The sequence below is a fragment of the Mytilus trossulus genome, chromosome 4 (assembly GCF_036588685.1).
Source record: "Mytilus trossulus isolate FHL-02 chromosome 4, PNRI_Mtr1.1.1.hap1, whole genome shotgun sequence".
Taxonomy (NCBI): domain Eukaryota; kingdom Metazoa; phylum Mollusca; class Bivalvia; order Mytilida; family Mytilidae; genus Mytilus; species Mytilus trossulus.
In genome coordinates this window covers 71,795,540-71,813,093 of record NC_086376.1, presented here as the reverse complement: position 1 = coordinate 71,813,093, position 17,554 = coordinate 71,795,540, and the positions used below count along the sequence as shown (strand labels likewise).

At 29.9% G+C, this 17,554-nt stretch overlaps 1 protein-coding gene across 1 annotated transcript; it reads left to right on the top strand.

Annotated features, from left to right (window-relative positions):
- Positions 1–451: 451 nt before the first annotated feature.
- LOC134715894 (calcium/calmodulin-dependent protein kinase type IV-like) lies at positions 452–16,605 on the top strand. The gene is made up of 12 exons (XM_063578437.1): positions 452–622; positions 2,146–2,224; positions 2,882–2,944; positions 4,616–4,698; positions 9,488–9,560; positions 10,168–10,206; positions 10,793–10,844; positions 11,258–11,332; positions 11,820–11,895; positions 12,597–12,714; positions 12,972–13,130; positions 14,980–16,605. Exons 1-12 carry the CDS (start codon positions 531–533, stop codon positions 15,082–15,084), a joined length of 1,014 nt encoding a protein of 337 aa, XP_063434507.1. The 5' UTR covers positions 452–530; the 3' UTR covers positions 15,085–16,605.
- Positions 16,606–17,554: the final 949 nt, after the last annotated feature.

The window sequence follows — 17,554 nt, the reverse complement described above, 5'->3', positions numbered from 1 at the left end:
TCTATTTACCTTATTTCAGAAAAAAAATCCTATATACCTTAATAAGGTATGTAGGATTTTTTTCTAAGACTAGTGCCTGTGGTTGGGAACCCCCCTTTTTAAAATAGCTGGTTCCGCCCCTGTATAGTCTCTGTCGACATTGAAAAATAGTATATTTTAAATTATTTGTTCCAGATATACACATTATAGTCAGAGACATGTATCAGAGACATATAATACATGTCTCTGCATGTATATATGTCTCTTATATAGATTATAGTATACCGGTATTGATTATTCAATTCAATAGCAAGTTATTTTGACCAAAGTATTTGCTTGGTTTTCTTTAATTTGTGATCATGTTTAAAAATAATAAAAACTCTTTTTTAAAATAAAACCAATAACAATAGAAAATCTATCAGTTTCACGTTTTACACATTTTATATTTCCCGCAATATTTACTTTTTCCATTCGGAACTTGTTTAGTATCCACGTGATTATCTTGTTGACAGCATCGCAACAGAAGGAAGCTTTCTGAATTTCTAATCAAGATGCCAGAAAAGAAACAAGAATTTTGGATACCAGAAAGTATTAAAGAAGTATCGTTTGAAGAAAAATATGAAATCCTGACAGAATTGGGAAAGTATGTTTTCTAAAGGATACAAGGTGCCCGTGAAGAACGTTAGTTACCGCATTATTTACATCTAACGATTACCTCCCTTGAAGGCTGGAAATGTGTTTTTGCCCCAAAATTTGTTGTTTTTTGTGGTCAACAAAACTATAAATGCATACATGTTGATAAAAAAGACTTTCAAAATTATGATCAGCGATAAACTTTTATCCGGATGTATTCAGTGTTACCAGTGATCGTGGTGACATGAGAAAAGGGGGGACATTGTCAGAGCATTCATTTTTCTGCTAGTTCTAACTTGATTTTTAAGTGACTTATATTTTATATATTAATTTCTAGTATGGGAACAGCTGAAAACTATTATGTTAAAATGATCAGAATATCTGCCTAGTTAATAAATTTAATTAGACCATGCAGAGACATTAATTTTAGTGATTTAGACAATTCATTTATTAAGTCTGGCAACTTTTGAAAATAACATATAATCCGCTGCAGGCAGTGATACAGCACATTCATAGTTATTACCTGATTTTGCATATATATTACAAAAATAGAATTATTTATAGCAGTGGCGGATCCAGGGGGAGGGTTCCCGTGGTTGGAACTCCTTTTTTTCTGGCCATTCAATGCATTTGGATGGGGACATATAGTTGGAACCCCCCTTTATCCTGGGTTGGGAACACAGGCACTTGTCTGAGAAAAAAAATTGTTTTAGCAATGTTTAGTCATGCATGCATTGGAGAGAAAAAAAAATGATAAAAGATAAAAATTGAATAATTTCATCTTATTTCATGCCATCATAAAATTTATGAGAAGACCTTAAACCTTTCAAGCCAACAAGTTGAACTGGTTTTTAGAATAAATGTGTTCATCTCTGATGCAAAGACCCTATATGTGAATCAATATTAAAGCCTAAATATGCAATCTTCAATGATCTGACCACAGTAGCTGTAATTATACCCTTCTAAATAAGTTTGATTCAAGGTTTTGCTGGCATTTGAGGTTAATTCCAACATTTTTTGTGCTTTGTAGAGAATATTCCAATAAAAGATTGAATGTGCCAGAAATACTTTAACATTATAAGATGTCTGTGCCATGTTGATTTATATTTACAAATGATGTCCTTGAATCATTGTCCTTGTAAATGTTGTACCAATGAAAAAATTAAATAGATGTTTTGACATGAATGAATGATAATATAAATAACAACAATTACAACAATTTTATGTACATACATCATTTATGTCTGTTTAATCTACTATTTAATAGATTTATGTAAATTGTATTATACTGGACCCAATTAATTTGTGAACTTGTATTGAAACGATTCCATTGTTTTAGCAGTCAGATTTAACTCCTTGATGAGCTTTTGCATGTTTATAGATATTTGCATGTTGAAAAAAAATAAAGCGATGGTACTTATTGGTAGATATTATAGGCACTTCAATACTTGTAAAAAGGTAGTTGTAGTTTTGAATTGACGTATTAAGAACATTTATGTATGGTGCTTTCATTCCAAATTTGTTTGCTTTCAGAGGAGCTACTTCTGTAGTGCACAAGTGTAATGATAAAGGAACAAGCAAGGCATGGGCTGTGAAAATAATAAACAAACGGGTACGTAAATTATTAGATTTTACAAAGATTGTTGATAATATAATACATAGTATATAATATATAATTATAATTTATGTGTGGTGAATTATAAAGACACAATAAGTTTCACCTGGTTATCAGGGTCTGACAGATGCATTTAGGAATTAGGATTTGTATGTTTATATTAAAAAATGTTACTTCTTGTAGTTTATGTGTTAGTGATATTGTCAGTATTGCAGTTTAACCCTTACTTAAAGATATGATTATATCTAAATCTGAAAGTACGATATATTAGCCATGTGAAATAAGAATGTACATGTAGACATACATTTTTACAGTCAATATTTGATCATTCTTTATTTTATACATGCATATATATATATGTCATTCACTTTTAAATGCAAGATTTTGATAGGATATTATTATAGAGGAGATACATGTACATTTTTTTTGTACTGTTGATTCCTTGTTATTCGGGGGATATGTAAACCTTGGATTCAAATGTTTAAAATTTTCAAAATCAAGAAATCAAATATTCATAAAAAAGTTATTGTTCCTCAATTTTAAAAATTGAAATCCACGAAAACAAATGAATCCACCCCTTTCTATGCAGTTTTGATACCTACATTGTAACATATGTGTTAAATATTTTTAATGTATTGAAATTTATAATTTTAGGTTGACTTTAAAGTTATCAATACAGAAATTGGTGTGTTACTGAAATTAAATCATCCAAATGTGGTATGTACACTTTTAATGACATAGTGACAATTTTTGGCAGGAAGATTCACACATTTTGTTTACATCAACAACAAAAAATATAGAAATTTCACCATTTGTACACTTTTACATCAGTTTTGGTATTAATCAATTTATTTAATGTGATGAACAGAAATTTTCCATTTTAAATGGGGATACTTAGATTGCCAGTATGCTCTTGTAAGTACAATTGAATTTGACATTTGTAAACAGTGTCAACAGTTTCTGTAAATGACATTGACTATGTTGACTTTTGTCATACAATAATTTGAATAAATTTGAAAGGGAGACAATTATTAACAAAAATATTTGTAAAAATATTCATTGTTTATATTTAAACCAAGAAAAACCTTCTCAGTTTAAGAATGGTTCAACTTCAGAATGTATTATGGTGCAGCAATATTATATTAGTTTATGTTACCTGTTTTAGTAATTCGAAATATGATTTAGTTGACATGCACTGGAAATTTATATTTGAGGGGAGTTATAATTCTATCCAATTTTTGTCGAGCCTTTGACTTTAGTCGAAAAAGCGAGACTAAGCGATCCTACATTCCGTCGGCGGCGGCGGCGTCCACAAATATTCACTCTGTGGTTAAAGTTTTTGAAATTTTAATAACTTTCTTAAACTATAATGGATTTCTACCAAACTTGGACAGAAGCTTGTTTATGATCATAAGATAGTATTCAGAGGTAAATTTTGTAGAAATAAAATTCCATTTTTTCCGTATTTTACTTTTAAATGGACTTAGTTTTTTCTGCGGGGAAACATTACATTCACTCTGTGGTTAAAGTTTTTAGAATTTTAATAACTTTCTTAAACTATCCTTGGTTTGTACCAAACTTGAACAGAGGCTTGTTAATGATCATAAAATAGTATCCAGAAGCAAATTTTGTAAAAAAATAAATCAATTTTTTCCCTAAGGCTATTTTACTTTTAAATGGACTTAGTTTTTCTGCAGGGAAACATTACATTCACTCTGTGGTAAAAGTTTTTAAAATTTAAATAACTTTCTTAAACTATCCTGGGTTTTGTACCAAACTTGGACAGAAGCTTGTTTATGATCCAAAAGATAGTATCCAGAAGTAAATTTTGTATAAAGATAACTCCATTTTTGCTGTATTTTACTTTTAAATTGACTTAGATTTTCTTCAGTGAACATTACATACAGTCTGCAGTTAAAGTTTTCAAAACATTTATTAGATTCATTAACTATCGTAGATTTTTACAATCATAGGATAGTATCAAGAGGAATATTTTTATTGATTTTTTTGCCTAATTTTTGTTGAGCCTGCGATTAATAGCAAAAGTAGGCTAGACACTGGGTTCCGCGGAACCCTTACAAATTTTTTTCTGAATATTTCTCATATTACCAGACACACGGAAACAAAAGACCTAACCTTTTTATCTTAGAATGATAGTTCCTCTAAAATTTGGTGGTTTTGCCCATGGGTAATTTTCAGCCACGTTTTGAAATGTTTCTAAATTGACTGATTCTTACAAAGACTGGAAATTAAATCTTCCATAAAAGAATAAAAACATGTGCATCATTCTTTTGAACAGATTAAGTATTTTTATTTCATTTGCTTCAATTCCTTTGTTTCAAGTATGTTATATATTTTGCTTAGTTTATATGTTTATTTGCATTTTAGATAAGACTTAAAGAAATATATGAAACCCCCCAACACATATATCTAGTGTTAGAGCTAGTTAAAGGAGGAGAATTGTTTGACAGGTAAGGAAACCAGATTATTTTAAACATAGTTGTACAATGAAAAAGACTGGTTATAAAATATTTCATAAACTGTCAGAGTGCATGTACAGTATTGAAAAAATTGCAAAAATTGGTATAAAGAGTTGAAATTTATTTGCATTGTGATAGAAAGGTTCTTACCTTTGCATGATGATTGCCCTCTGACCACAACTAAATTTTGATAAGCAAGGACAAATTTTAAAATCTTTTTTAATACATTTAATAACTGGAATAATGCTTCAGAACTTACATAGAGATTGCATGATTTGACTATTATTGACTTTGGCCTTAAACCCAGGTTAGCAATATGTACATGTATTTATATTTATCGACATTCTCTATTTATAAATCATTCTCAATTTTTTATAATTAAGAGGGTGTCCATGGAAAAACCAGGCAGTGGATGGCACATGACATATTTTGTTTTCAAAATTTTTTTCATCTATTTCATTTCACAAATTCATTCTTTCTCAAAGTTATTTTTTTTTATTAACTGCAATAAATGAAGAGAAAAAAAATACATAGGAAGCACTGAAAATTCATTGAAAAGGGGAGATAACTCTTCATTTTGTACCAAACAAAATTGCATTGTTAGTGAACTTTAAAATCACTGAGCCATCCACTGTTGATTCAAAAATACCTTTGACATATATCTCCTTTGTATGATATAAAAATTGCATTGGAAGCAAAAATTCATTGGGAATAAAATAATGTGCCACCCATATCATAGGATTTGCCTGATATTTAAATGGACAGCCTCTTAACTGATATGCCATAGAAATCAGATATTTGAGTATGTTTTTATGATAGTTACAAGAGGATTGTCTGTAAACATATATATTTTAGTTTGTTTTGTTGTTTTAAAGTTGCCTAAAAAAATTTAAAGACAAATCCCTCTATTGTTTATGCGCATATACAAGCGCAACAGTACTATGCCGTCAGCGTTTTATGACGTTGTGGTTTCCGCGAAATCGAAACGTTAATGAGAGTAATTCCTCTTAGAGCCGATGGAGAGAGTTCGGGTTTTTTTTGTAGATTTTCCAAGAAGGAAATGAAAATTGTTTTTATAATTTTATAATAGACATGTTCCAGAATTGGATATATAAATTAATTATGTGAATTAAGTGTATCTGAAACAATTTACCAACAAAACAGCAAATGATAAAATATATGAATAAAAAGAGAGTCAACTAAACAGCAAACTAACAACTGTCAAGAAACGAAACAAAAATCTGGATACTCGACAACAAGATGGAGGGGGATAGGACTTTTATCGGGACTCCAGGATCGGGTGTTTTTAAGCTCGGGATTTCGGGATCCGAGAATCTTTTTTAACTTTACTTTATTTAAATTCGGGACCTCCGGGATTTCGAAATGGGTCAATCATATTATAATATAAAACTAATTTCCATAATTTGCTTCGTGTATGGACTTATCTGTTCTATAGAGACAATCTCTTTTGGTAGCCTAGGTTGTAAATTGTATTTATATTTCCACAAATCATTAAGAAAGTACGAAAATCATCAATCATGTCATCAAAATTCAATGTATCTATAGAATTAGAAACCTTACGTACCTATATGGATATGGCAAATTACACATACGTATTTTGAATGTGTAAGGCGATTACATTTTTACTCTAATATAATATTTAGATTTCTGATAAGCACCAACAAATCAGTAACCCAACGACGCATACGTGTAAAATAAGATCCATCTAGAGAAGTTAACATTTACGCTTCTAACATTGTAGGTTTTTGTATTTGACCACTCCCGAGTATGTTCCGATATGCCAAATTTTATATTTATGTACTAGGTACGCAATTTTTATATAAAAACAACATATTCCTGCCTGTGTTTAAAATTTGTCGGAATGAAGAATTAAAGAGGAATGCATGATATGAAACAAGAATGTTTCCAAAGTACACGGATGACGTCCAACTCACACTCTAATTTCCATGTTCAATGGACCGTGATATTGGGTAAAATAATCTAATTTGGCATAAAAATTAGAAAGATCATGTCATAAGCAACATGTGTACTAAGTTCCAAGTTGATTGGACTTCAGCTTCATAAAAAAACTACCTTGACCAAAAACTTTAACCTGAAACTTGCACTTTCATATTTAATGTTCAGTGGACCTTGAAATTGGGGTCAAAAGTCAAATTTGGTCTTAAAATTAGAAAGATCATACCATAAGCAACAAGTGTACTAAGTTACAAGTTGATTGGACTTCAGCTTCATCAAAAACTACCTTGACCAAAAACTTTAACCTAAAGCGGGACAGACGGATGAAACATAATGCCCCTCTACTATCGTAGGTGGGGAATATCGTAGATTGGGCATAAAAAATCAATAGTTGATTTGAGAAAAAAAAGTCGGACTAGGTTCCATTCATAATCACGGTATGACAACTGTGTGAGTATGCTTAGACCGAGTTTCTAGCAACATGACCGAATATTTCGATATGATAGATGCCTATGGATGAAAGATCAAAACAGAAAGTATGTTAAATAGACCCAGTTCACACTTGCACGAAATTGATTCAATCTTTTAGGAGCATCTCGCATTTACGATCTTTTTAGAACTTGTGCGTTTAAATTTAGTATACATTGAAATCCTAAAATAATCGGTCATTTCGTAAAGAAACCCACCTCGTAGTAATTAGAATAAGGAAATATTTGGTTCATTAGTTGTGCTTCTGCATTTATTAATTTTCTTTTTGATTAATATGTCATAAGTCCTTTTAAAAACAAAGAAATGTCAGAGTAATTTTACTTATAACGGCCATTTTGTTTGAAGATGAGGAATTTACAGAAAATAATAAAAAAATAAAATAATGAATAAATACAATTGAAAAGATAGTGTTTAAAATGTACACCGATTAACACACGTATATTAAGCGAATACGGAATGAATAAGAACGGTATCAGTTGAGCACTGAAACGGGTCCTGTCCAAGGTCAGGAGCTTGTAATTAAGTAGTTGTCGTTAAAGTGTTACATATTTGTTTTTCATTTATTTATTTTTTGTTCATAAATTAAGCCGTTATTTTCTCGTTTGAATTGTTTTTCATTTGTCATTTCTGGACCTTTTATAGCTTTATATGCATTATGAGATTTGCTCATCGTTGAAGGCTGTATGGTGACCTATTATAAATAGTTCCTGTGTCAATTGGTCTCTTGTGGAAATTTGTATTATTTGCTATCATAAATTTATCTTTCAGAAAAATGATGCAAATTAACGTCGTATACATTTTTTTTTATCTTCATGTTCTGTCAAATCATTTGAGTATACGGATGAAACTCTGAAATCAGTTACTTATAAGAATACATTAAACTGACCATGCGCAGATTTATTTTCATATCTACATAAACATTTTGAATTGTAGATCGATTTATCTAAGCGTTTAAACTTAAACAAAGATCAGTGTTGCGTTCAATATTGTAGTGGCTGCATAGGGCTACGTAGATTTATGACTATTGAACATGTAGCTAGCCTAGTTACTCGTTCATAAGATCAAAATCTGTGTAGCATTACGTCGCCGCTACGATATTGAACGGAACCTGGTTCCTAAAAAAACGATCTTTTTAAAACTACATTTGGAAGTGGTATTTTTAAGTCCGATCTTTCTCATATTTGCAATATCGGCTCGTCTTTCTTTATTGTTAGGGGTCTATTGATTTTAAGTTATTATCATCAAAATAAAAAGGAATTCTTAACCGCGAAATTAGAATTCATGATATCGAAAGCAAAGGTCTGTCTTGTCTTTCAGATATACTTTGACTGAACTATGAAATGATATAACAAATGTATTCACTATTCTAAGAAGAATTTCTGTTCAACACATAAGCACTACATGTATATATAAATAACCTGAATAGAAATGTTGTTCATAGAAGCATAATCAATTCGCGTGTACATTTGTTCTACGCATTGTTTTCCAACCACCACATTTATATTACGCGTAGACCTGTGAAACTGACTGAAAACTTAGTACGTCTATCACGTGTAAATTAATATGCATTAATAGTAGTTGAAAACAAACAAACAACATAACAGCAAATAACGAAAACTGAGTTGTCCGTAATTTGTATAAGAAAAGAATAACGCCCAAAACCGGCGGAACGACTTTCAACTTTATTTTAGAATTGGCGCAATGTATTCCCGCCATTTTCAAATTGTTAACCCTTTTGTAGAAATACCTCTTTTTCCAATCGGTGACCCCATCTTTTTATTTCATTATTTTATTTAGAAATAAACAACGCATATTCTGTTGAATACTCATCAAGAAATTATTGGTCAATTTTTTTTAAACATCATTCTTTCATAGTTATTTCACAATAAATAAAGGCGGGAAAATTATTATAGCAACTTATTGCTATTATTTTGCCCTCAGAAATTGGTAATATTATTAAAATAATTTGTATTAACAACTTGGTAAACAGAACAAACAAGTTTTATGGGAAACCAACTTAAAAAAAATATATTACACTGCTATTGACTAGAGGTCCCGATTTCCAAATTCCATGAAAAAGACGGCGTTCTAAATCGAAAACAAGGTCGGTGACCCCATTTTTTTATTTGCTTATTTTGAAGCTTTTACCTAACCTAAAAGAAATATAAAATATAAAGAAAATATTATTGGTAGATCTGAATAGAAGGATTTGTCTTTAAGTATGTTTTTAGAATAGTGACAAGAGGATTGTTTGTAAAAATATTGAAGTATTATTTTTTTTTTTCGTTGCCTAACATTTTGAGTATATTTTTAGGATAGTGACAAGAGGATTTTACTCAGAGAAAGATGCAGCTGCTGCAGTTAAACAGATGCTTATTGCTGTACAGGTAAGCTAGGAGAGAACAGCCAAAACTCATAAAACTATTCAGACCCTTTCATAATTTTTTTTAAGGTGGTACCAAACACCTCAACTATAATAAAATTGGCAAAATTAGTATTCATAAAATTTACACAAAATATTGACTTTGATCCTTTGGTAAAAATGTGAAAATTAAAAAAAAATTGAATCACACACTTTATCGGAATATTTCATTGAATATGTAGCCATTTGACAAACACTGATTTTGATCATTGAGCTTAATATTTCTTTAACAATAAAATATGATTGAAACGTGGAGCTGATTTTACCAGTTATCTCCCTGTATTGTAATGTACAACCTAAATTAAGCTTAGAGTCCTACTCACTACCATTCTGTATTCATATTCAAGTCAAACAATCAACAACTACGATTAGAATGATAACACTCTTATTATGCCCCTATCAAATACACAATCATCTAATGGATAGTGAGGAATTTCAGTTTGAATCGCCCTCTGAGTCATCTTGTTCATAGTTTTCGTTGAATCAAAACTCAGTAAAAAGACAAACCAGATTTTGATTGTTGTATAGCTAAAAAACCTACAAGTATTTATGAATCATTTGTCTTTTTTCAGTATCTGCACCAGAATGGAGTGGTGCACAGAGATTTAAAGGTAAGAATACTGATGAGATTCATAGAAGAAACACATTTTAGAATTGAGGGAAAGTGATCTTTTGTCTTCAAGTTTTACAGCAAAAAATTTCTTTATATTTTGTTAAAAAGTGGTAAAAAATTTTAACATACATATACTGTACCATAAAATCTTGATTTCAAACCTGTACATTTTCAGTCATTAAGAATTTTTTTCAGTTATCCTGTTATGACATGAATGATGGAATAATTTCAATGCTAGAATAAGTTTGATTTTGACACATGCTCTGTACATTTTATTAATTATTTACCAAAGCTTATATGGCTTTTGTTATATGAAATTTCTCTGACTAAAAATATAATTAGACATGAATATGATTGCCAATGAGACCTTTTCACCTGAGTCAAAATTAAAGTCTTCAACAATTAGCAAAACCGGTACCATTCAGGAATTTAGTAAAATCACAACAGAGAACAAGAAAATAATTATTTGTTAACATGCTATATCTTGTCTGTGAAATATAACTTGATACATTTTCTGATGATGAGAAGTATTCATAATTAAAACTGAAGCAATAATTTAATAGTATTTAAATTTTCTTTTTCAGCCTGAAAATTTATTATATGAAGATCTCAGAGAAGACTCAGCTCTCAAAGTTGGTATGTAAAATATTATACTTCCACTTAAAGAGTGGGGGCTACATTACATTCCCATTGTTGATAAAGCTACAGTGGTTTGTCTGTCTGGTTGTCAAACAAATATACATGTCACGCTTTTTTCGGGTACTAAGAGAACAGATTTACTTTATATTTTGTCAGCAGATTAACAATGATTAGTTTCAAATCAAACTTCCTGTTAATCAATGCTTTGAACTAGGAGAAGGGATATGGTTACATGACAACCTTATTATTGATTTGAATTTCAGGAAAGGTTCAGAAATAATTTTCTAGTTTTAAGATAACCTGGGATACAATATTTGTGCCCATTTTTTAGCTTTGATTTTTTTAATGAATATATTTGATTTTCTTATGCATTTTAGGTTATTTATATTAATTACTCTTGTAATTTTTAGCTGACTTTGGATTATCTAAAATATTGGACCATGAAGTACAGATGAATACAGTTTGTGGAACACCAGGTTACTGTGGTACGTATTGGATTTTTTAGGTGAAACATTTTATAGCCATGACTTTTCATTTTAATAGGGAAATATTGAATTTTGCCATCCTTAAAAGAATGAAATATTTCCATAATGGAAAAAAAAGAATGCAACAATTCTGATGCAATATAAACAATTGGTAGATCCTTTGTTAAATTTGCAGAAGACAGGAGACCTAGGAAACATATAAAGATATGTATCTACCGTATAGCTGGTTATTTTCACGATTTTCATTGAATAAGGTATACGAAAAATTTTGGCGGTTATTATTTTGGCGGATTCAGCATGTTTAACATTACCTTTACATGTACACTTTTAAATTGGCGGAATTTATTTTGGCGATTTTGTTCTTTCCGCGAAAATAAGCGAAAATTTACACCCCGCGAAAATAACCCGCTATACGGTATTCATTTGTGGAAATATATAAGTTCAGGTAAAGATATTAAATTTAAATATTACTTTCATGATATTTCAGCACCAGAAGTATTGGCAGGAAAAAAATACACACCAGCAGTAGATATTTGGAGTTGTGGAGTTATTACATATATCTTGTAAGTAGCATATTTTCTTCTTCTTTGTGAATTATAAATTACACTTTCTTTTTTCTTATTATTTCATTAGCTGAGTATCAACTTAATCATTCTCCGGTTTTAATATGAATGGTATCAAAATATTAAACCTAAATATTAAAGGCGTCAATAGGTTTCAGGACCAATTACCTTTAGCCATTTGGAATACCTTCCCAAACTATAAGTTCATTATAATGAAAACATTTTAAATTAATTGCTAATCAACAGGATTTTGATCCTGATTTCACAGTTCCCTAAACATCATACTTGTCTTTATATATACCGGTATGTGTTATCCTCAGCCTTTTGCAAACTTACAACTGAATTTTATAACATTTGTTTGTCAATAACAAATGAGACTGAACATACAGCAGACATAAATAAAATGTGATCTAGGAAAATATGTTGCAACAAGAAAATTTAGTTGCTCCATAAAAAAGATTTTGACAACTTCATGACATTCAAACCCTCCTTCTTTTTTCAAATCAACAAAACTACCTTTTGAAACATATATTGAAGACATTTGTATACACATGTACATTGTATACTGCAAGTGGAGCTGATAAATCCAGAGAAAACACTTCCAACAATAGTGTTTTGAAATGGTTGCATCATTTTCCTGTTATTTTCTCATTCTGGTTTTCAGGTTATAATTTAAAACATTTTTTAACCCTCCCTTTCAGATTATGTGGTTATGAACCATTTTACGAAGAATCGGAAAGAGAAGTATATAAAAGAATACTGAAAGGAGATTACCATTTTGATTCACCATTCTGGGACAGTATCTCATGGAATGCTAAGGTTAGAAATCACATATTAAATTCAGGATTATTTTGTGTATACAAATAAGTTAGATAATTATATTGTGGTTTTAGGTAATGCTGCTTAAAATTAATTATGCCAAATATCCCAGAATTTTCTGAATTTATAGTAATAAGTACATGGTACTTTACCTGCACCATTCCTGACTTAGAAACTTTTTGTTTTAAAAAATGTAATTATTTTGAAGGGTGCACATTTCAAATATAACATGTCAAATTCTCCTTATCTTTATACAGGATTTAATAAGCAAAATGCTACAACTTGATCCAAAGAAAAGGATAACAGCTGATCAAGCATTACAACATCCATGGGTCAAAGGGTCAGCAGCTAAGAATGAACATATGGCAGAAGCTCAGAATAAGATCAAAGAATTCAATGCAGCCAGAAAGATGAGGGTAAATATTAAAGGGTTGTAGAGATAACTTATACAGTAAAGATGTGAACACTTTAAACTGACTTAAAAATATTTTAAACATTACAGATATGAACACACTAAACTAGCTTTTCTGTATATAAGTACATTTTCTTACTTACTTACTGCCCTTATACGCCATTAACGAAGTACAATTTAGTATAGTAAAATCCTCAGCCTAAGCTTGTTGTGCCGCCTTTACTAATTTTGAACTATATCTATTACATATATAGTCAGGGGTAGAAAAATACCACTTAACTTGGTAAACAGTATCCTTCTTAAAATTATATACCAACTCATTTGTCAAAACACTTGAACCGAAAAATCTAAATTAAATTTTGAAAAACATAGTTGCAGAGTTGCAAGTAGAAGATGCTATTCTGAGACGTTCAATATTTTTGTGTTACAAATTAAACATTGAGAAGATGGAATTTCAAATTTACAGAATTGCATACATATAATTGAAGATAGTAAAGTATGAATTATGACACCTTTAGCTTTTCATACCTATAAGTGTACATACAAATCTCTGATTCAATTAATACATGCAGAATAGTACAGGAGCTCTTTAAAAATAGTTCAAATCATATCATGTTTTGATGAATTCAATAAATAGTTAAAGGAAGATGTGGTATGAGTGCCAATGAGACAACTCTCTATCCAAATAAAAATTTATAAAAGTAAACCATAATAGGTCAAGGTATGGCCTTCAATACAAAGCCTTGGCTCAAACCGAATAACAAGCTATAAAGGGCCCCAAAAATTACTAGTGTAAAACCCTTCTAGTGAGAAAACCAACTGTCTAATCAATGTAAAAACGAGAAACATGTATGAGCTGCATAAACAGATGACAACTACTGTACATCAGATTCCTGACTTAGGACAGGTGCAAACATTTGCAGCAGGATTAAATGTTTTAATGGTACCAAACCTTCTCACTTTTCTGAAACAATAGCATAACATCACAACATAGAAAATCACACTATGAAATATCAATTGGAAGGCTTAACTCAATAAAAAAACGCAACTAAACACCCATTTCTTATTTTTATTTATAAGAGATTGAATGTTTTATCTAAAGGCATTTCAAATTGTTATTCAAAATCTTGACTGTACCTTTATCATATCCAATACCCAGCAAGAAATAAAAATAATTAATATTTTGATAAAAACGAAAATTCCACCTTCTGCTTTATTTTGTTTTTCTTTAGGATGAAGGTATGATTTCTAAAACCTGCAGTCAAACTCCTAATTCACTTGATTTTATTTGGAAAAGTTTTTGTTTAACAAGTTTTGAATTTGACACTACCACTGATGTTATTTTCCTTTGTTTTATATGCCACAGAATTTGGTACACTGATTAAATTTGATTTAATATTTATTTTCCTTTATATTTTGAGTTTATAATAATGGTAGATTGGGAAACAATTAACCATGTAAAACTATTATATAAGTCCAATTTGCAATGATTAACACATTCAAAAAAAATATTTGTTGTATATCTATTTATTGTTTTTTAATTTTCCAGTATATTGGAGTTGAACTTGACTTTAATAAATGTATACACACATACATACAATAAACCATCATATTTGACTTGCATTTCATTATAATATGTTTGAATGATATGTCTTTTTGAAGTTCTTAGATAACCATTGATTTTTTATATGATTTAGAAAATTACAAAATGAAATTTTCCTTTTTGTTTTTATAAATATCTGTTTTACCCCATTGCATAGTTCCTAATAGAATATTTAAAAATGTACTCTACATCTCTTTGTATGCCTTATGGAAGAAGATTTTTTGCTCACAATTTTTGTTTATTTTTGCAGGCCACAATGGATGCAACGTTATTAGCTGCTCGAGTCGGCCGTGTACAAGAACTCCTCAGTTCAATTAGTGATGTATCACAACAATCTGTGCCTATGGAAATGTAGTTGTATTTGTAAAGACTGTGATATTAACACATTGACTACTTCACAATGGTTTGCAATCATCATATCATGGAAAATGTTGACTCCGTCCAATCCAAAAGAATTTTAGTGTGATATTTGAGAGAGAGAAAACTATTTATTTGTTCTCTGTCTTAGGTTATATAAAGGACAAGGGTTATATTTATTGTTCTAACATTAAGCAAAAGTAATGGAACCTATTTGCTGATTATCCATTTTGTAAACAAAAACAATTTGGTGAATTATGATGATTTTTAATCATACCCAATGTCTTAAAAAAGGTTAAAATACACTCAAAAGAAATAGTGAATTAAATTTCAAATATAATTGTTTTTTTCAAAATTCTTCTGTTTTCATTATTTTTCTTTATCCTTTTGTAAATTAAATAGAATAAGAAGATCTTGTAAGAAATTAGACATTCATGTATATTTTTAAGAAGCTGTTAATTATGTTTTATCTGTCCGTTTGTACTTATTGACTGCAATTGACAGTAACAAACATCACAAAAAGTTGTTATTTTTGCTTAAATTAAAGCACATGTCATGATGTCCTAGTATAAGTACATGATTATAATATAGTAATATATAGTAATATGAATGGAAGTTAAATGAAATGTCTAAATCATGGCAAGTTTATTCTTGAATATTTTTTTAAATATTTTCAAGATGTATAAATTATGTGACTACTTTGATTGGACATGTCTTTTATAAATTGGTGATTTGACATACATTTTTTATTTTAATTTTCTTGCACTGTCATATGGCCTTTGGAGTGATTATTCTTGAAGTGTTCTTCTACAAGAGTGTCTCTGTTTCACAAGGAAAAACTAATAAAAATTATTTGCCAAATAAACAAGTGATGTGAAAATACACTTTTTATTTTTTCAATCAATGGTAGATCAAAACAATTCATTGTCATAGGATTGTGGTCGCAACTGCCAGCTAAAGTGGGAATTTTATGAGATTTTGTATTTTGAGGGGATGTCCTTAATTTTAGTGCATGTCAGGGCTGCATTTTGTTGTATCTACTACACACATTAATATATATAAGTGTTTTTGAATCTTTTTCAGTAATTTATTTTAGGTAGATTACATACTTTAATTGCATTTCTACTCAATGATTTTTGTGTGTGTGTTTGAACATAAGTTAAATATTCATACACATATTTTGCTATACAAAAGTGATACTTTGTCAGCTGGCAACTCGAAACTGATGAAAGGAATCTAAGTGCATCATTTATATAGTTTACTTTGATAATTGTATAATAAAAAACTTTTCAGTAGTTTTTGTACATATCTAACTTTACATAGTTTTTTTACTATATTTAATGTTTATAATTGATTTTGTCTACAACATGTTCAAATATGCTTTTATTCTGTGATAGTTTTAATATCTTTTTCTTCCTTTTTTTTGAAAACATTAATTTTTTTAATTGTATTTACAGTACAAAGGCAAGAAAAATGAAATGTAATATTTTATTCAAATAAATATTTGTTATCTAGTTGATTTCATTGTTAGTTTAACTATTTAGCAATGATTGCAGTGTAAAATACTATGAATACACATGATGTTGAGTTGATCTTTGTTTTCACTGATGGGTCTTTTGTGGATCAGACGTGTATCACTTGTGTATAATTGGGAGTTTAGTTTGGCGTTCATTATCACTGTACTAGTATAGATATTTGTTTAGGGGCCAGCTGAAGGATGCCTCTGTTTGCATGAGTTTCTCTCTACATTGAAGGCCTATTGGTGACCATCTGCTGTTGTCTGTTCTATGGTCAGGTTGTTGTCTCTTTGACACATATGTCATGCAGCATTTTAATCTTGGTATCTTTGATGAGTTTATCTGCATAGATCATCAAGAATGACAGAAATATATTATTCCAAGTAAACCTTAATGTTACATTCACAATTTAAATACTAGCATGTATTTCTGTACATTTTTGCTTAATGATGTATTAATGAATATTCATTTTGAAATATGCCATGGAAAAATGTTTTCAATAGAATATTGACAAAACCATAAAATCCAGGCAAATTTCAGTGCAATGATAAAAACACTTTTGATTTCATGTAATGTATAAAACATTCCTGCATGCTGATAATATATAAGACCATTAAAAAGATTTTGAATGAATTCTGACCTATTTTCAAACTTGAACCATCCTTTATCTTCACTTCATTGTGCAGGTGACACGACAGGGTAGGTTTTGATGGAAATTTAAATCAAGAATTAGTAATGCATAAAAACTGTGCAATGTCATAAAAATTACACTCCTTCAAATTACAGGGCCTATGAACAAGGGGAGAAGTTTATCCACATGGATCACTGCTTGTCCACACTGAGGTTGTCAATTTAAAACATGTTCGTGGTAAGGTGTGTTTTATTCCAATCTTGATTGACTAGTAATGGCCATTTTCCTGCTGTCTCCTGCTTCCTCTGCCAGTAATAATT